This window comes from Carassius carassius, chromosome 9 (genome assembly GCF_963082965.1).
Source record: "Carassius carassius chromosome 9, fCarCar2.1, whole genome shotgun sequence".
Classification (NCBI taxonomy): Eukaryota; Metazoa; Chordata; class Actinopteri; order Cypriniformes; family Cyprinidae; genus Carassius; species Carassius carassius.
In genome coordinates this window covers 10096585-10117116 of record NC_081763.1, presented here as the reverse complement: position 1 = coordinate 10117116, position 20532 = coordinate 10096585, and the positions used below count along the sequence as shown (strand labels likewise).

The following is a 20532-nucleotide window of genomic DNA, read 5'->3' as shown; positions in this document are numbered from 1 at the left end:
GAAGCAGGTTTTTTTGGGGGGCCAGGCAGATTGATTGATTGGTTGCGTGTAAATTTCGGAGCGGATGATTGGTCACATCAAAGCAGGCCAATGCAGACATCACAAGCGTTAAAAAGGAGGGAGAGAAAGGGTCGGGGGGGTGGGGAGGAGGGCAGAATGAATATTTTAACAAAGTGTGAGAAACAAAACCGTTATGAGGGACAAAGAGCTCCGTGTCGGACAGGTGGAGGGGTGAGTCAGATGTAGAAGAAGAAAATGAAACTAAAACAGAGAGCAGGAAGCTGAGGCAAAAGCACAGACAGTCACCCTTGCATCCGCTGAGCTCGAAAACAACCGTGATGCCCAGAGGAGCGAGGGACAATGGACTGAGTGAACGAACTGAAGAGAAGAGTGAGAACAGGAGCAACAGAGACCCATCATCCTTTCAGTACATTTTAAAGAGGGTCTCAAGATTCGATACTAAAACAACACGGGACAGATGAACAGTTGGTACGTCCTGAAAACGGCAGCATGAATGAAGCTGATTTTCAGAAACATAAATATTGTACTCTTTGTCAGTAGTTTTTGGGTCAATCTCACGCAACCTATCCAGGTCACATCATACCTCCAAAATAATTTGACATTAAAAAAAAGGACCACTAAGATCTGAAATTATCATCTTACAAATGTATTTCTTTAAATGCAGCATAAAGGCATCACCACATAATAATAAAAATATATAACATTATATATGGCTGCTTCCACATGGGATGCTTAGTCTTCTTTTTTTCTTTTGTTTTTTCATATATTTTAACAATAATAATATTATTATAAAATAAATGTTGTTATATTACAACCTTTTATTTTAATAGATTTTTAATAACCACAATTTAACGTTAGATTACATGAAAACAGTAAAAATAAAAAGATTAAAAGAACACAATGTAATTTTGTCATAACATTTTGATTTTAATGTTTTAATAATAATAATAATATTAATAATAATAATAACAACAACAACAACAATCCAGTACCTTGTGTTACTTTACATTATAACCTTTTATAATAATAAAAAACAACATTGTAACAAAACTTAACATTTTATTTTTAATAGATTTTAGAAGAAAAAAAACAATAGTCAGCCTTCATGTTTTAAATTAAAATCTTATTTTCTTATTTTAATTTTGGGCTGAAATGTGACCTTGACACATACAGTACATGACGTTTTATGTAACGAAAGTAAGGTTAAGATTAAGCCTAAGGTAGCTAAAGTTATACGAAAGCTTTGCACAGCCCATGTTTGTTCACCGCTGAAACCTCTGATTCTGGTGAAAGTCTAGGTGAATAAGTGTTTTGCTGTTAGGGTCTAAGATGATGCAACTCAGAAAATTGGCAATGATTTTCATTAACTCATCAGTGGAAGAGCACTGCAATCGTTTTGGTGCTTCCTTCTTATTAGCACTTGTTGTGCTTTGTTGCTACCAACTGAGGTAATCGATACAAATACTTGCCAACACACCTGCCAACATGTTAATTGTAAGAACATCAACAAAGACGTCAAAACAGAACTGAAGTCAAAAATGCAGACCCTCTTTAAAATAGCTGTTTGAAATCAGAAAAAGAGCAGAGATGTGAAATATGGTCCATTTTGCCACCGAAAGTCAAATCAACAGGCCTGAAATTCAACAACACCCTGATGTGGGAACTATGTGCTCACAGCAGAACAGCATTTTCAATTTTACAAAGCACATGAAAACAGACCTCTTAAAAATACTCTCTTCAGTCTTTTAACATACAGATACACAATGGAAACCAAATCTGAATGTGCCAGATGTAGGTGGAGAAGTCTGGCGTCCATTATAGTGTTCAGAAAACAAACAGCTTTTAATCATACTTCATTCTAGCACTGGGCTGCTTCACAGCAGTGCTATTAATGCTGCCAGGCAACATCAAATTGATTTTAGGCTGAAATGCAAATGATCTACAATAGTGTGATAGGGTCAGGCAATTACCCATCAGTGCACATTCACTATGATATAACTGTTCGTATTAATATAATAACATGTTTCTGTTTGTATGCATAATATAGGCCCAATTGGAGTCTCTTTGAACTTTCAAGTGGTTATTCTTACTCTAATAGGACTGAGAAGTAGCTGTACTGCATAGCATTAAGTTAAGGGTGCGAGTGACTATGTGGACATCATCTCTAATACTGACCTGTTCTGGTAACTGAAGTATGCAGCGTCTCGAGGGATGGTACACAGCTGTTTGCCATAGCAGCACAGAGTTTGAGGAGAAAACTCCAACTTGAAAGAAGAAAAATAGGAACAGAGGGGTTAAAAAAGAGAGAAAACGAGGAAGAGGAGAGTGGGGTAGCAATATCCCATCAGTTTTGGTCAGGTAATGATATTTAAGCAAGAAACCACAATCTACCTCATAATGTGCTAAAAACACTACAATTTAACCGTGGTATAAAAAAAACCCGCTGTAACAGGTGTTTTGCTGCTTTTATACATGAAAACAGCAATATGACTAAAGATTTAAAAAAGAAAAAAAAAAACGACAACAACATTATTATTATGAATGATATTCATAAGTAGTAGTAGTGGTTATAATAACTCATATTAACATACATTTAAAGCAAGTATTACCTATATTGCTTCCTTAATTATTTAGTCATAAAAAATATTGTTATTAATAATAAATGTTATATTATTAAAATAAGTTTGGTATTATGTCGTAGTATATCATAGTATAATATAATTCATCTTGAGAAGTTGTAGTAGTAAATTAAATTAAATTAAATTTATGCATTTAGCAGACGCTTTTATCCAAAGCGACTTACAGTGCATTCAGGCTAACAATTTTTACTTATCATGTGTTCCCTGGGAATCAAACCCCTAACCTTGCGCTTGATAGCACAGTGCTCTACCAATTGAGCTACAGGAACACAAGGTATACAATTAAGTCACTAACTATATTGTCATAATATTAATGTATCTGTCATTATATTGCATGCTTGCGTGAAGAACTATTGTTAAAATTAATAATAACAATTGTTATATTGTTAAATGAGTTTAGTATTACATGAAGAATTTAAAATACTCCTAAGGCACTAACTATATTGTTTGCGGAAATTGTTATAATATTAGCTAAATATTATTAAATGTTTTGTATTTTGCTCCGATGAAATCTGATAATTGAGCCACTTTCCTTTTATAAAATCTAAAAGTAAAAAAAACGAAAATAATTGTGATGCAGAGGCAAAGACACACGGCTCACCTTCCTTCCACAGCAGTAGCCCAACCCCTGCATAACGGGGTCTATTTCCTGTTCAAAAACTTCAGCCAGTTTGGAGCAGTATTTATACACCCGTGACGTCTTCCTGTTATACAGCCAGGCGTTATTGAACATCAGCCACATGTCGTCCACGTACTGCCAGGGCTCCTGGTACTGACCCGTGTCCAGCTTACGCTTGATAGTGGACAAGTCCATTGGGTTTTTCACAATGTCAAAGTAGTCCTGGAGAACGGAGTCCAGATCGCAGATGGAGGTCATCATCATAACCAGGTGAAATGAAGTTGCAGTCGGACAGAGAGAGGGAGGGCGGCCCGGCAGGTTGAGAATCAGGGGGAGAGAAGAGGGTGCAGGGGGACAATGTTGAGCGCTGTAGAAGAGGTTCACATGCACAAACAGAGAGAAACGTAACAGACTCCCACTGCCTCACTCAAATCTGTACCCTATTTCTCTCCTGTTCTCCCATACACACAAAAACACAGACACATCTTTGGGCCAGCGGCAATGGCGGCAGACATCTACTCACAAACTTGGGTGAGCAAAGATATGTGAACATAATATGGTCAGACAGTATGCTGAATCGCACTTAAAATGTCGAGAAATGTCAGGAAAATTTGATATTGCATAATAATAAATATTATGCAAACATTTTTAAGACTTTGCATTGTCTGAAGATTTTGCATTATCTTTATATTCATGCCAATTAATCCCCCAATGCTAATTATTTATTACTAAAAATACAATAGTAAGTATATGCTGTTGAAAGTATTTGCAGTAGTTAATTTAGGCTTTATAATAATAATAATAATAATAATGTTAACACTTTACAATAAGGTTCCATTTGTCACACGTTAGTTAATCTAACATTGAAAAAAAAAAACTTCTAAAACATTTATTAATCTTAGATGTTCATGTTAATTCCAATATTTACTAATACATTAATACAATAAAAAGTTTTATCCATTATTGATACTTAATAGACCTCAGATGACATGGACGAACAACGGACAGTTGTAATTTTATAAATAAATAAATGCTATATTTTTACTATTATAATATTTATATATTATACATTTTATATATTTATATTATTTGTAAATTATGTATATTTATATATCACACATAGTCAACAAATGGAACTTTATTGTAAAGTGTTACCATAATGATAATGAGTGTTATTATTAGCATTATACTTTTCTTCTTCTTCATCATCATCATCATTTTAACAATGAATATTATTATTGATTTACATTTTAAAATGTGCTTAGCTGTCATGATGCTACAATACAATAAAAAAGATCCTAAAAATAAGCAAAATATAATTGTTTTTAATATATAAAAAAAAAAAAAAAAAAAAGAGTTGTTCTTTTGATTTTGGGGTCAAATATAAGCTCAGCATTTCTTCATAAGATTCACTTGTTAACCATTCGGACTGCAATTCATTCTAATGCTCTTCTTTTTAGCTTGGAAACTGTATTTAAGAAGACATTTTCTTATTTTAAATCCAGGCTTAGTGGATCAATTTCACATGTGGAGGACAACATGGAAAACAAAATTAATCCATTTGGCCAAAAAATTCAAATAAACTGAAGCTTTCTAGGGTGATGTTGGCAAGGTTATCGTTTAGGGTACAGTAAGCTGAGGTGAGTCCAAATATTGAGGTGAGTGATATTAAATTACAGCAGCGTAGCTATGAGCGTTTACACCACAAAGCACAGCTGGACTCACTTCATTACAGTCCAACAGCACAAATCATCAAGACACAGGTGAAATACAATCCTTTAGCTGCCAACACCACTGTATTCAGATTGTGTGCGACACAGAGTCTAATTATTTAGACTCAACTTGTGATTCTTTATCAAAACTTTAGTTTTAGAGGAATTTAGTTTGAGGTTTTGGGTCTCATCAAAAGATTTTAGATGTAAAGACTCTGCAGGGTGCCTTGCAACCACCAGAAGCATCTGACAGATCTGCAGAACCATATATTAAAATATGAATGTGTGCAGCGATTACAATAATGGTTCCCTCATCTAGGTTTATACAACCATGTGAGATCTTTAAGCAGATACGATGGGAACGACACAATGACAGGACAACCTGAGGTGTTTCAAACAAACACTAATCTTAGACCAGAGAAGAGAGTGAACAAACCCAGAATCAGACTCATTACAAGCACTCTGAAAAGATATTTAGTCATTTCATTTTCAGGGTTTACCTGACTTTTTGATTGCCCAATATCATAGTTTTATACATATTTTACTCAGACTCTTTAATTTTTCGGTTAAACTTCTCTCCTGTCTGTAATGTTTGCTTGTCACACCTTAAATAGGGCCGGTGCCTCATTCAAACAAACCACTGATAAAGCAGCAAAATAACCAGAAAAGCAGGAGATTAATTTTAATTTTCACCACTATTTTAAGAAACAAAATAAATCAACTGATCCCAAAAGTGATCAGTGTAAGAAATGTAAATGACTCTTTAATGTAAATGAAAGCCAATTATACTTCACATAGATGTGATGCACTGATCAATCAGTAAATTTTCATCTGCTATGCTGGTTATTACTAAAATATTTAAGGCCATAGCTCTGGGGAATGATGGTAAAGTCAGCATGAGAATATTATGTGGCAAAATAAAACAACTGCAATGGCTTGAAGTTCAGGTTAAGATAATGAATTACATGGATTTGTATCAGATGATAGCAAAAATGATACTAAATGAAGAAGGCCAGCACAGACTATAACACCTTTCATAGTAGTCAAACAACATTTAAGACATATTGCTAGTTTAACCTTAAAAATGAACTAGCTAAAAGTACCAGTTCATATTCACCAATTGACTTCTCTTGGCCAGCAGTCTAAAATGAATGGGAACTTGCACAATTAAACTAAGTCATGACTGTCGCGAAAAAAAGTACAAATAAAATGAATGCTGTTGAATTTAGATCCATTCATTACGCATCATATTTCTTTTTATGTGTTTCCAGCGTTGCACAATTTAACCAATCACACATGATTCTGTTGAGCTTATGAATGCAATGGCCAGTTAGAGGCATATGTTGCTGTTTGAATAACTGTGGAAACTGAAGCATTATAATTAGCAACTTACAATGTTTTTTAAACTGAGGATCATGTTAAACACAAATTCAGTCCTTTTAAAAATATTTGTGTGTATATAGGCGCGATAAATATCGTCCGATCGTTAATGCGCATCTCGCCAGTAAAGCCGGTTCTCTAATCAGCGGTAAATTCCATCAGGTGCGTGATTTCACAGAGCAGCTGTTACTACACAGAGCCGTTGTTAACTGACTAGCTGCGCAAATCCACGTTCATTATCAGCGTTTATTTGCGCAGCTAGTCAGTTAACAACAGCTCTGTGGCTTTACTAATGGGATGCGCATTAATTATTGGACGATACTTATCGCGCGCCCCTATGTGTATATGAGACAAATATACCTTGTTAATGTGTATAGTTAATAGATTTCACAAACATTAGGCTACTTCTATCCTTACCCTGGAGTTGGTTCACTCTTAAACTTTCCTGTTTTATTAATAGATGTATGTTCGTTTCATAGCCCAGTTCGATATCATATTAAAACTACAATCCTCAGTTTAAAGAAACATAAAAACTAATTTAAAGCTTAATTGTGTTAACCTCTGGATCACTGGATTAAAAATAATCTTTTGTTTTATAAACGCATCCTGTCTGCCATTGGTTGACAAAAACAAGAAAAAAAAAAAAAAGATAGTCCCATCCCAAAAACTTGCCAAACACGATTGGTTGAGTCAAAGTTAAAAAAAATAGCTTGCGTCATCAACACATTAATTCAGTGTTTATACTTCAAAATAACCACAAACTTTAGCTTTCAATTTTCCTGATTTGAATTGTGTCTAACATACGGTTAACATGTCAACCACAAAATTAAGATGTTTATAGTCTGTGCTGCCTTATATTCACTCTTGTTTTCGGACAGAAACGCTACAGAAGCAAGCTTGCAACGTCTCTCTCACATCCAAACACAATGTACACAACAGCAAGCAGAAGAAAAAGGAGAGGGGGTATAAAATAAAAAAGAAGGAATGAGACTAGAACTGAAAAGTGCTAGGTTGTTTGTAGCGTAATGCGTGCCAGCGCAGGCCCTTACCAGGTTAGTTTTGTTACTAGTTCGAATACGTACGGGTATTCCCAGTAACTGGGGGTCCACCGGCTGCCGGAAGGGCAGCGACTCTGGATCCTGTCTGTACAGAGCTTCCAGAGTGGGCATTAAAGCCTGGCGGAGCTCGTCGGGTTTAAATACTGATGGAGAGGAAGGAAATAAAGCAAGCAGCAGAGTCAAGAATCAGGCACATAATCATATGAAAATCATGAGTACTGATTTCAAAGCAGTGTTTGTCCTTCATATTAAACTGAGGAAAAGAACAAGCACCTGCTGATTCTAGGTCAGAATTAGTAGATTTCATGCAATGAGAACTTATGATTTTCCTATTTTTAACATAAATCTAACCACAATATAAAATAACAATAAATCCATTTTAGTTAATTTTTTTAAGGTGCTTTGGTTAATGACTACGGTATATACAAATTATATAAGAATAATAAGGATCCTTAAAGGCGATATAAAAGGTCATATAATTTCTGTTCCACTTACCAAACACAATCAGAATTTTTTCATTTAAAAACCATGAACCAAACAAACCAGCTTAAACCGATATCAGTTACACAATTACACACTTTGATTTAAAAATTACTTGAAACTGTGTAATTATTTGACCTGTATACTTGGCAGCTTGAATGAGGATAGAATTACATCCCATGAAGCATTGTAAATAACACTCAAATTAAAAATGGAGACCTCTACAACAAAAAGCATCTTTTCTGAGACACTCTACCAATGGATTTTTCCCCTAGCACATTACATTTGCATAGAAAAAAAGAGTTTGGTGAAAAATGCATCTACGAAGGTGTGCTTGAATTTAGTTTTACCTTTCTTCTTGCTTTGTGTGTTTGTGGGAGAGCTGTTCGTTCCTGCAGCCTCTTCCTCTTTGGGTTCAGTTTTGACTTCCGGCTTCTTCTCCTCGCCTGTCGATCCAGTTGATGTTTCCATTGGCTCTGTCTTATATTCATTGTCTGCAGGCTCCTCCTTCTTAATATGGCAGACCAAAATATGGTTAGAGACCATAATTTTGTACCAAAAAGTACTTCTAGATAGATTACAAAACTATACAGGTATTCAAGGGCAGGCTCTAAGATGGTTTAGATCCTACCTGTCCGATCGCTACCATTTTGTTATTTAAATGAGTCATCTCTTTTAATCATCATTAAAATATGGAGTGCCACAAGGATCTGTACTAGGTCCTCTTCTATTTTCAATATACATATTGCCCCTTGGTAATATTATTAGAAAATACAAGATTAGATTCCACTGTTATGCTGATGATACTCAACTATATATCTCAACGACACCAGACGTAACTTCTAAATTATCTAAGCTAACAGAGTGTGTTAGAAATGTAAAAGATTGGATGACCAATAATTTTCTCCTATTAAATTCGGATAAGACAGAGATATTAATTATTGGACCAAAAAAAACACTACACAGAATCTTGTAGATTATAATGTGCAACTAGACGGATGCACTGTTACTTCCTCTACAGTCAAAAATCTGGGTGTTATATTAAACAGCAAATTGTCTTTTTGAAAACCATATTTCCCATTGCCAAGCTACGAAACATGTTACCTGTTTCTGATGCAGAAAAGCTAGTTCATGCATTCATGACCTCTAGACTGGACTATTGTAAAGTACTTCTAGGTGGTTGTCCTCCATCTTCAATAAACAAACTACAGGTAGTCCAAAATACAGCAGCTAGAGTCTTTACCAGGGGTGCGTTTCCCAAAACCATGGTTGCTAACCTGTTAACAACTTAGTTGGTTGGCAATGGGAAATTGCATTGCAACCAACAAAGTTGCTAACTTAGTTAGCAACTATGGTTTTGGGAAACGCACCCCAGGTCAAGAAAATATGACCATATTACCCCAATTTTACAGTCTCTGCACTGGCTACCTATTAAGTTCCGTATCAGTTACAAATTATCATAACTTACCTATAAGGCCCTAAATGGTTTAGCTCCTGTGTACCTAACTAGCCTTATACCATGCTACAACCCATCACGCTCCCTAAGGTCACAAAACGCTGGACTTTTGGTAGTTCCTAGGATAGCAAAGTCCACTAAAGGAGGTAGATGCTTTTTCGCATTTGACTCCAACTCTCTGGAATAGCCTTTCTGATAATGTTCAGGTTCAGACACACTCTCTCTGTTAAAATCTAGATTAAAAACGCATCTCTTTCACCAAGTATTCGAATAATGCATCTCTTAAATTGTGACTGCAGTTGCATCTGATCAAATGCACATTATAATTCTTTAGCTTGGGTTAAACTAATTAATTTTACGTTGTTGGAACAGCAGCTATGCTAATGATGTCTCTAATTGTTTCTCTGTTTTGCAATGGGATTTACATCCCGTGGTAACTGGGATTTACACAAGCTCCAGTCTGGATCCAGAACACCTGAGAAGAGATGATGCTGAACCCTCAGAGGAACCCAGATGATGCTTACCCTGAATTAACAAACAGAACTAACAAATATTGCTACAAGTGTGACTGCATCATATTATAATTGCTGTTAATAATGTAAATCGTCTGGCTGACTGCGTCTTGTATTAATATTTTCTTCAAAAGACTGACAGTCACCACTTAAGCTACTACTAAATATTGTAGAAACGTAATTTTCTGTAAAGTTGCTTTGTAATGATTTGTATTGTAAAAAAAAAAAAAGCGCTGTACAAATAAACTTGAAAATAATTGGATTTAATAGAGGGTTTTTTTGTTTGTTTTTTAATGACTTTTTGTCATCCATGTTTTTCTACTTACCTCTGGTTTCTCCTCAGTCTTTATCTCAGTCTGCATGGCAGCCATTTTCCCTGAGGCCTTATCCTCTGTCTCATTCTCATCTTCTTCTTCCTGCTGTTTGACCTCAGTTTTGGGGTCGAGTGGGGCGGTGGGCTCGGATGATGTTAGCTGTGAGCTAGGGTCAGCACTGCTGTCCGAAGCAGGAGTTGAGGCCTGACCGTCGGCCGTCAGAGATGACTTCTGAGAGAGCTGAGGGGCGGGAAAGAACACCAGATTAGGACAACAATCAGTGTCAAACAAAAACAAAAAAGAAGAGCCAAAAAACAACAGCAGCTGATTAAGAGAGAAGAGCCAACAACAAACAAAATGAGAGTGGAACAACCAACAAGGAACAAATAGAGAGAACAGCCAATGAGAAATAAAAGAATGGAACCGAGCATATAAGAAATGAGTCAGAAGGGATGGGAAATGGGCCAATGGCAAACAAAAATCAGTAGGAACAGCTAACAGAAACAATATCATAAGAGCTGACAGTGAAATAAAATAAATGCCAAAAAACATCAATAAAGAACAGCAGAGCAAGATAAAACAGTCAATAGCAAACAAACATCAGAAGGAAACTCAGCAAAGTAATGACAAGCAGCCAATGGTGAACAAAAGGAAAAGTAAATAAAAAAAGTAACATGCACACTAAAGGAAAACGTGTCAGAAGGAAGATAAAAAGGAACAGCAGAGTAAGATAACAAATAAGAAACCCATAAACAAAAGTCATAAAAGAAAAACAAAAACAACCGATTAAGACAGCTTTCACGCTGGCCATGTTTGACCGAATCCTTGCCTCTGTGAAATCAGTTTTGGATTTTTATTTTTATTTTCTCCCAAATTCTGTTTTACATTTTCATTTTTCTGGATTTAGTTTAATGGATTAATTACATTTAAAAAAAAAAAAAAAAAAAAAAAAAACTGACTAACATTTTATTGAATGTTTAATTTTTTTTTCTGAAAATCTTTTGTGTGCGTTTACATTTTTGGGGGATTCTGTGTTGTAATATTTAATACATACTTGTTATCAAAAACAGTTGTAAATCAACAAATCAATCTTTTAAAATATAATCAAATGAAAGGTGAACAATTGTTTCATTTGTGGCAAACAAAATCCTGCAGAACAAAGGTTTACAGTTTAAATTAAAACAAACGGACAAAAAATGTGTTTTAATAATATTTTAATAAACTGTATTATTACTGTTATTAGTTTGTGAAATATAATCTAATTAACACAGACATGCTTTAATATTCAAAGACACTACTTTACACTGTGATTTGACTAAGTGTACAGCCCTACTTTTGATTTACTCATCCAAATTTGGACAAATTCTTTGACATTTCACATTATAATATGAATTCAGTTTTTCCGATCCCACGATTCTGATGGGTTTTCCGCATCATGGAAACCATAGGGCTCTACAATCACAGCAGAACAATGATAAATGGAGGCTTTTCAGCGACAGTCAACTTATGAGACTATGTGAAGCAAAAACACCCCAAACACAAACACGTTCTCGATTGTGATACTCACTGGAGTGCGTGGGTGTGCACAAAGCCCATGTGGATTCTGGGAAGGCACAGATGACGCTAGCCCTGTTTGGGGGCCTCCAGCAACTCCACCCCCATGCGACTGCTGCTGTAGCTGACTGGCTTTTTCTGAGCCCACCCCCTGTGCCATCGGGGGCAGCTGCTTTGTGGGTGGGGTCATAGTGGTCGAAGAAGTGGGGGTGTGGGGCTGGGGGGTCTGGTTACCCGTCATCTGCGGGGGCATTTGATGTGGGGAAGGGGTAGGGGTGAGGCTGCGTGCAGGAGAAGGGGAGTTTTGGCGTAAGGGAGGACAGTGAGTGTGCAATCCGGGCTGAGGAGCAGGTTGAGGGAGGTTGGACGGAGGCCCCTGAGGGCCAACAGTGGCTCCGGAGCCAGAGACTGCAGCCTGGGTTTGAGCTACTGGACTATGGACTGCCAGCGATGGTGGAGTGGGCATCTGATTCTGAGAGAGCAAGACAACAAACAAAAATGAGACTTAGCTGGCTGGTATTACTATACATCGAGGGCTGGGCGATTAACAACATATTCCTGATAGCATTGTTGGTGATATAACTACGCATTGTGAATACTGCAGTGATATTCAACTTGTTATGTTTCCTGTAGACTCTTCCAAATTCGCTTCTTGTTTCATTTATCATTTCTGTCCATTTAATAGAATCCGTTCAACTGGTTCAGGAATTCACTTGCGTAAATTCTTACAGCATGGTTTAGAATGTTTTTATTTTAAAATAGTTTAGTGCATTACTCTGTATACTAAGTCACTTTACTTCACATCAAGTATTATTTAACATTGAGTTTTATTAATGTTTATGAGCACAATCAAGTAACACTAACAAATCGCTCAGCATAATTAAAACATACAAACAGACCAAGATACATGTTTATCAGTGATCAATAGGTTTCGATGAGGCAATTTTAAATTATGCTAAATGTTATGCTTAAATATCATTAAAATATTACTTTCACTATAATTGTGCATTTTAGTCATTCATTTCATTCACATTAGTTATTCATATTGTTTTTCACAACAGAAAAACTTGTTTAGCCACCAAAAGAAAAATCGTATTACTGTACTGTACTTATATAGTACTGAGTAATATGGTATGAATCAGGGCTCCACAATAAGGACTAGGGCTGCACGATTTCTGCGATGTATATTGCGATATGAAATCTAATTTTTTCTTACAAACAAAAATGTGGTGAGCACACTTACATTCTCATTTTAAATTTTTTAAACATTGACATCATCATGTCAATTGATTAATATGCGTGAGGGAGAGAGTTGTTCAACTGACAGGACTTAAAAAACACATGCAAATAATAAACTTTCACTCTATGATGGTTAAGCTGTGCAATTAATCCGCGAATCACATTCGTCAAGGGCCGGGGAGCAGCTGGCCCGTACAGTTAATGAATAACGCATCAACTACGACATCGCACATCCTGCGATGTGACTATCGTGGATTCGTACATCGCGATATGGGTGCTTAAACGACACATCGTGCAGCCCTAATAAGGACTGCCCGATGACCAGGGGCCAGCGTGAAAGACGCTCTGTACAGTTGACGAATTTGACACTGCCGCGTCGTTACAAAAGTTTATTATTTGTATCTGTTTTTAAGCCATGCTAGTTAAAAAAGTCAAGCAACTTAAAAGCATTCCAGCAAGGCACGAAAGACAACTCCATTCAGTACTCGCGCTCTGTGTTGAGTTCCTTTCCACGTCTTTCTTGCACGAACAAATACATTTTAAATTTTAAATTTTAAAATTGATTTGGTATCTAAAATATTGGTTTCATACAGGTGCTGGACATATAATTAGAAAATCATCAAAAAGTTGATTTATTTCACTAAATCCATTCAAAAAGTGAAACTTGTATATTATATTCATTCATTACACACAGACTGATATATTTCCAATGTTTATTTCTTTTAATGTTGATGATTGTAATGGACAACTAAGGAAAATCCCAAATTCAGTATCTCAGAAAATTTGAATATTGTGAAAAGGTTCAATATTGAAGACACCTGGTACCAAACTCTAATCAGCTAATAAACTCAAAACACCTGCAAAGGCCTTTAAATGGTCTCTCAGTCTAGTTTTGTAGACTACACAATCATGGGGAAGACTGCTGACTTGACAGTTGTCCAAAAGACGACCATTGACACCTTGCACAAGGAGGGCAAGACACAAAAGGTCATTGCAAAAGAGGCTGGCTGTTCACAGAGCACTGTGTCCAAGCACATTAATAGAGAGATGAAGGGAAGGAAAAGATGTGGTAGAAAAAAAAAGTGTACAAGCAATAGAGATAACAGCACCCTGGAGAGGATTTTGAAACAAAACCCATTCAAACATTCACAAAGAGTGGACTGCAGCTGGAGTCAGTGCTTCAAGAACCACTACACACAGACGTATGCAAGACATGGGTTTCTGCTGTCGCATTGCTTGTGTCAAGCCACTCTTGAACAACAGACAGCGTCAGAAGCATCTCGCTTCAAAAAGGACTGGATTGCTGCTGAGTGGTCCAAAGTTATGTTCTCTGATGAAAGTACATTTTGCATTTCCTTTGGAAATCAGGGTCCCAGAGTCTGGAGGAAGAGAGGAGAGGCACACAATCTACGTTGCTTGAGGTCCAGTGTAAAGTTTCCACAGTGATGGTTTGCGGTGCCATGTCATCTGCTGGCGTTGGTCCACTGTGTTTTCTTAGGTCCAAGGTCAATGCAGCTGTATACCAGGAAGTTTTAGAGCACTTCATGCTTCCTGCTGCTGACTAACTTTATGGAGATGCAGATTTCATTTTCCAACAGGACTTGGCCCCTGCACACTGTGCCAAAGCTTCCAGTACCTGGTTTAAGGACCATGGTATCCCTGTTCTTAATTGGCCAGCAAACTTGCCTGACCTTAACCCCACAGAAAATCTTTGGAGTATTGTGAAGCAGAAGATGTGATATTCCAGATCCAACAATGCAGAAGAGCTGAAGGCCACTATCAGAGCAACCTGGGCTCTCATAACACCTGAGCAGTGCCACAGACTGATCGACTCCATGCCACGCAGCATTGCTGCAGTAATTCAGGTAAAAGGAGCCCCAAATAAGTATTAAGTGCTGTACTTTTTAGTCGGCCAAGATTTCTAAAAATCCTTTCTTTGTATTGGTATTAAGTTATATTTCCAATTTTCTGAGATACTGAATTTGGGATTTTCCTTAGTTGTCAGTTATAATAATCAAAATTAAAAGAAATAAACATTTGAAATATATCAGTCTGTGTGTAATGAATTAATATAATATACAAGTTTCACCTTCTGAATGGAATTAGTGAAATAAATAAACTTTTTGATGATATTCAAATTAAATGACCAGCACCTGTATAAGCTTTTTTAATAGAATCCAAGATAACAGATTAAAAACAATGATAAAAGCAGCTATTTTATTTTTTGTGGCAAGGCCAGTGAAAATGTCGGCAGGGCAAGTAATAATCTGAACCACTGGCCAACCTGGCCAGTAGAAAAAATCCTTAGCGTTGAGCCCTGTGAATGCGTTTAAGTAGCTGACCTGTGGCATGGCTCCCTGCCCCGCAGGTTGGTTCAGGCCGACCGCTCCCTGGCCCAGTCCTGCACCTGTGCCTGGAAACTGGTTCTGCATGTACTGGTTTTGTAATTGGGGTACGTTGGGTTGATTCATCTGAGGTGTTCCATGCATACCCATCTAAAAATACAATAAAGACTCTAAATAAACACTGAATCAGTAAAATTATTTGTCCCTCTTTAGGTCAAAAGTAATTTTACCTGATTGTGGTTTGCGCCCATAGGCAGGGGCGGCGTTGCCCTTTGTCCCATTGGCTGTTGCATACCCACCTGGGCAAACTGATTCATACCTGCACAAAATTAAAAAATAAATTAATAAAAAATACAATACAAAAACTGTGATTTATTTATAGATGTTAAAAAAAACTGCTTCAACTACAGACCATTTAGTGAGTGTGCCATACCAGCAGGATTCTGCATGCGGTTAACCATCTGATTGGGTCCAGCAGCTTGAACTAAGGACGGATCTGTATGGGGACCATCTACGAAAGACCAGAACATCCATCACAAACAGCATCATTGATTTAACTGTGTGTGTTTGTACTTTAATACATGGTTTGAATTTAAAGGAATAGTTCACCCAAACACTAACAAGCTACGCAACCATCTTTCATTATTGCATGCGACACATCGCTGATAATGAACGCGATACTGCTTAGCTTGTCAGTGAACTAAGGCTCTGTGTAGTAAATGCTGCTCCATCTGAAAGCACGTGCTGGAGATTTACTACCAATCACAGAACTGGCTTTACTGACAAGATGTGCATGATAAACGCACGTGATTTGTTGTGCAGCCCTACTGAAAATGTACACATCCTCAGACCATCCAAGATGTAGATGAGTTTGTTTCTTCATGGGAACAGATTTGGATAAATTAAAGCATTACATCACTTGCTGACTAAAGGATCCTCTGCAGTGAATGGCTGCCGTCAGAATGAGAGTCCGAACAGCTGATAAAAACATGACAATAATTCACAAGTAAACCACATAACTGAAAAGCTGTGTTTTTATAATAAACAAATCCATTACGACATTTTTAACTTTAAACCACTGTTTCCATCTATGGACACACATTTTTGCCAGAAGCAACAGTTTATATTTAAAATGCCTTAAAGGGGTCATATGATGTTGCTAAAAAGAACATTATTTTGTGTATTTGGTGTAATGCAATGTGTTTTTGTAGTTTAAGGTTCAAAAAACACATTTTCCACATTCTCTACATTATTTTTTTTTCCTCTAATGCCCCTCCTTTCTGAAACGCAGTTCTCTCATCAGTCTGAAAAGCAAGGTGTGCTGTGATTGGCCAGCTATCCAGGGCGTTGTGATTGGCTGAATACTTCAAGCTTGTGACGGAAATGTTACGACCCTTACCATACTGTCATGCCATGTCCCGGTCAAAACACCGGCATGAAAAGACAAACAATAAAACACATTACAAATGAGCCATTTGTTGCATCCAAGTGGGGACATAAATAAAGATTTATAATGACTTATACTGTGTTTTATGCGTTGCTTTGCATCATGCCGCATAATCATAAAATCATGTCTGCATTTGTGATGAGAGAAACGACAAACAAGCGCTACTCTACACTGCTTAAAACTCGCGATTGAATCATCAGTGGCAAATCCTTTAAATATGTAAACGTACTTACAGGCTGTGAGTCAGAAGCTCTGGCATTGTTGTCTACTCTCCCAGGTTTAGGAAACAGTCCTCCATAAAATGTGCTGCACGCTAAATATTTGGGTTGAACTGTTCTGGAGCAGTGTTGTAAATACATCTTATACACTAATTTCTAGTTGTGTCCTCTTTTGGAAGGCCAAACAACATATTTTCACTTTCACAATGAAATAGCATCTCCAAGACAGCATGACATCAACAATACTACAGCAAGAATCAAAATTATGCCTTCTTTCTTATGTAAATCTTCCCACATCATGACGTAGACAGGTGAGGGCATGCTTGAACGAGGCGTTTTAGGAGTGAATGGACAAGTCTTAACTTTTAGAAAAGATATCTTCTTGGGTTTGAGACTTTAGTTTCTGCAACTTTAGGGATATTATCTATTCACAAACAGCTTTTAACACTCCAAAGAAAAAGGAAAACTTGAAATCGCATCATATGAACCCTTTAATGTTGGATTTGTTTCTTACAAACATGCAGCTTTTCACTTCACAAGATGTTAACTGATGGACTGGAGTCGGGTGTATTACTGTGATGTTTTTATCAGCTGTTTGGTCTCTCATTCTGACGGCACCCATTCACTGCAGAGCATCCATTGGTGAGCAAGTTGTAATGCTAAATCGCTCCAAATCTTTTCTGATGAATAAAAACTCATCTACATCTTAGATGGGACGAGAATGAGTAAATCTTTAGCAGATTTTCATTTTTGGGTGAACTATTCCTTTAAGGTCAGTGTATGCATGTGTGTATGTGTACATACTGGGCAGCTGTGCCTGATTCATGCCAGCTGGTGCTTGAGGTAGAGCACTGTTGGGCATGCCAGGCTGAGCTGGCATCATACCCTGCTTCTGTAGTCTGGTTCTCCTCTTCTCCTCCAGCTCCTTCTGAATCTTATAAATCTTCTCCGCCAACAAGTGGTAATACTCCGCCTGGAAAAGATAGACAGGACTATCATTCTTACAACTCATTTTAAACAATTAAAATCTGCTTGAAAAGCACTTTGTACCAAAACATTTTAGAGGAGACAGAAAAATTAATGGACGTATCACGCCTGGTTAGGATGAGGTTTTCCAGCGCTCTGTCAAGCACTAGAACGTGACAGCTGCGTCATGGGTAAAATGTGAGGAATCAAGTGATTCTGTGGATTCACTTAGATATTTACCAAATATAATCACAGACATGAGACTGTGCAAGTGTTTTCTTACCCTGCTGTTGGCGGATTCGTACATGTCACCTTCCACTTTGCGCGCGTAAGCTACAAGGTTTTCCATCCGCCGATCCTTCAGTGCTGCAGGGTCCGGAGTGGGGAAGATAGCCTGCACACTACTCACACACACACACACACAACAAGTAACAGAGTGAGTTCACGAAATTAAATGGGACCCTATGTGTGACTTTCAAATTTTGTGTGATGAACTAGATAAGGATAATTTTGTGGAGAGTGAGTTCACAGAGTAAATTCAATTAAATCAGCAATATTTCAGCATCATTGAGATTCTATTATAGTTTTTATTAATATTTTGAATGAGCTTTTATTTTACATTTGAATTTCCTATTAAAGTTTCAGTAATTTTTTGTCCATCCATTTTCAGTTTTAGATTTAAAGAACATCAGCTTGAAAATGAGAAATGTTGCCCTGATAGCTAGCTGAAATAAAATGTCACATTTTCTATAATTTATTTGATTCCAGTTAACATTTATTCCATGTAAAAAATGTTGTCATATAAAAACAGCTCTTATAAAAATATTTGAGTTACGTATAAATAGATGTATCTGTAACAATATCGTTCAAAAATATAGTAAGAAATGAATACTTTTATTCAGCAAGGACACATCAAATGGATGAAAAGTAAGAGTAAAGACTTTTATAATGTTACAAAAGATTTCTATGCTGTTTTGCTGGACTTTCTTTTCATGGAACGGTAATGTGTGTGTGTGTGTGTGTGTGTATAAAATGACCTAAAGTCATTCATTTTCAATAAGAGGTGCTTTCTTGTGACAGGAGTAACTAACAGTTTTAGCAGGTCTTTATTAATTTTTATTAATCTATCATTAAATGTAAACTTCCCAGACATATTTCTACTCTTCTATTCTACATCCATTTCTTATAATCGATTAATAAACTGACAGGCTGTGTGTTAGCATATCACTCACAGTTTGTGTACGAGGTGATTGCGGAGGTCCTGTGTGATGTCTTCATGCCAGTTCTTCCTCATTCCTGCAGAGGGAGGTGTGGCCGTCACTGCAGAACCCATGTTACCAACACCAGAGCCGTCATTCATCAGACTGCAAGAGAGAGACAAATCATCAAGCATCAACATAAAGCTTTCACTGACCAATCCATTTAAGTCAGACCTGGCCCACTGAGCCGCAGTGATGTACAGTACCTCTGAGGCGTCACGTTCCTGTGCATCATGCCGTCAGGCAGCATTCCTGGATGCTGGTTTGTTATCGGAGCGCCGACTCCACCGTTCACTCCCATTGAGTTTCCACCTGCTGGGGCACACAGTTAAAGACATTGAATGGCAAGACATTTTAAGCATGTGCACTAGCTGACTAGTTTTTAAACTAACTGAAAAAAAAAAAAAAAAAAAAAGATATATGATTAATAACAAAATAAAAATGAAACAGTGGCTTGACTTTGTGCATTTATCAAATGATCAAACTATACAGCAGTAACACCTGTACACAAAGCAGCTCTGCACTCATCAAGACTACTTCATCAAGCATTACAGGAAAGATGACATGGTTCTTGTCTTTCTGTCCACAAATGTAAGACCTCTCTACACAAATACTTAAAAAAATACCATTAAATAACATATAGATATAGATGCAGGCTTATTGAAGCTCCCACCTATAATGTTGAGTGACCTCATGCCGAGTTGAGCTGTTACAGAGGTCTGCTGATTTTGAGTGGATGCCTGGTTGCCCTGATAGGTGAGTCCAAGGGCGGCGTACGCCCTTTCAATGGAGCTTGGGTCAATCTGACTGGGTGGGTTTAAGTTTGGGGCTGAAGGCTGACCACCGGGTAACGACCCACCTAACGGACCACTCATGCCCATCCCAGCACCTCCCAGCAGAGCTAGAGAGAAAGATAACGAAATATTAGAATATGTTGATATTGTAGTATTTTAGCATTAAAAAAATTATAATGTCATAAGTAAAGTCAATGGAATCCAGTGTTGTTTCATTTCATGGGTGAAAAGAGCTGAAACATTCTTCTAAATATCTTCTTGTGTTGGACAGCAAAATGAAGTCTTACAGATTTTGAACGACAAGTGGATGAGTAGCATTTGTGCGTATTAACTCACACTGCTGGTTTCTTTTGTCCCCGGCGTTTTTAAGCGGCAGACAGACGGGACAGTCATGCCGGGTGCAGTTCTTCCAGTGAGAGATGATCTGCCTGGAGGATGCGCAGTGAGCCACTGCAGAGGAACCAAAAGCATTTAAGATGCCATATCATCTGGTTTATGTATAATATAAAATATGATAAA

General features: G+C 37.2%; 1 protein-coding gene across 15 annotated transcripts in view; it reads right to left on the bottom strand.

Annotated features, from left to right (window-relative positions):
• Positions 1-20532, bottom strand: part of ep300b (E1A binding protein p300 b) — a 37988-nt gene that overhangs the window by 8367 nt on the left and 9089 nt on the right. For 3 of the 15 annotated variants that reach the window (XM_059557676.1, XM_059557682.1, XM_059557678.1), the window contains exons 5-19: positions 20350-20463; positions 19893-20120; positions 19426-19534; positions 19193-19324; positions 18244-18361; positions 17799-17967; positions 15742-15840; positions 15560-15648; positions 15327-15479; positions 11759-12217; positions 10204-10431; positions 8260-8425; positions 7421-7572; positions 3262-3501; positions 2197-2285 (exon numbers count right to left, since the gene is read on the bottom strand). In XM_059557676.1, coding sequence (XP_059413659.1) covers positions 2197-2285; positions 3262-3501; positions 7421-7572; positions 8260-8425; positions 10204-10431; positions 11759-12217; positions 15327-15479; positions 15560-15648; positions 15742-15840; positions 17799-17967; positions 18244-18361; positions 19193-19324; positions 19426-19534; positions 19893-20120; positions 20350-20463 — 2545 coding nt within the window. The remainder of the gene's footprint in view (positions 1-2196; positions 2286-3261; positions 3502-7420; positions 7573-8259; positions 8426-10203; positions 10432-11758; positions 12218-15326; positions 15480-15559; positions 15649-15741; positions 15841-17798; positions 17968-18243; positions 18362-19192; positions 19325-19425; positions 19535-19892; positions 20121-20349; positions 20464-20532) is intronic. The other 12 variants (XM_059557683.1, XM_059557684.1, XM_059557692.1 and 9 more) reach the window with 10 other exon arrangements.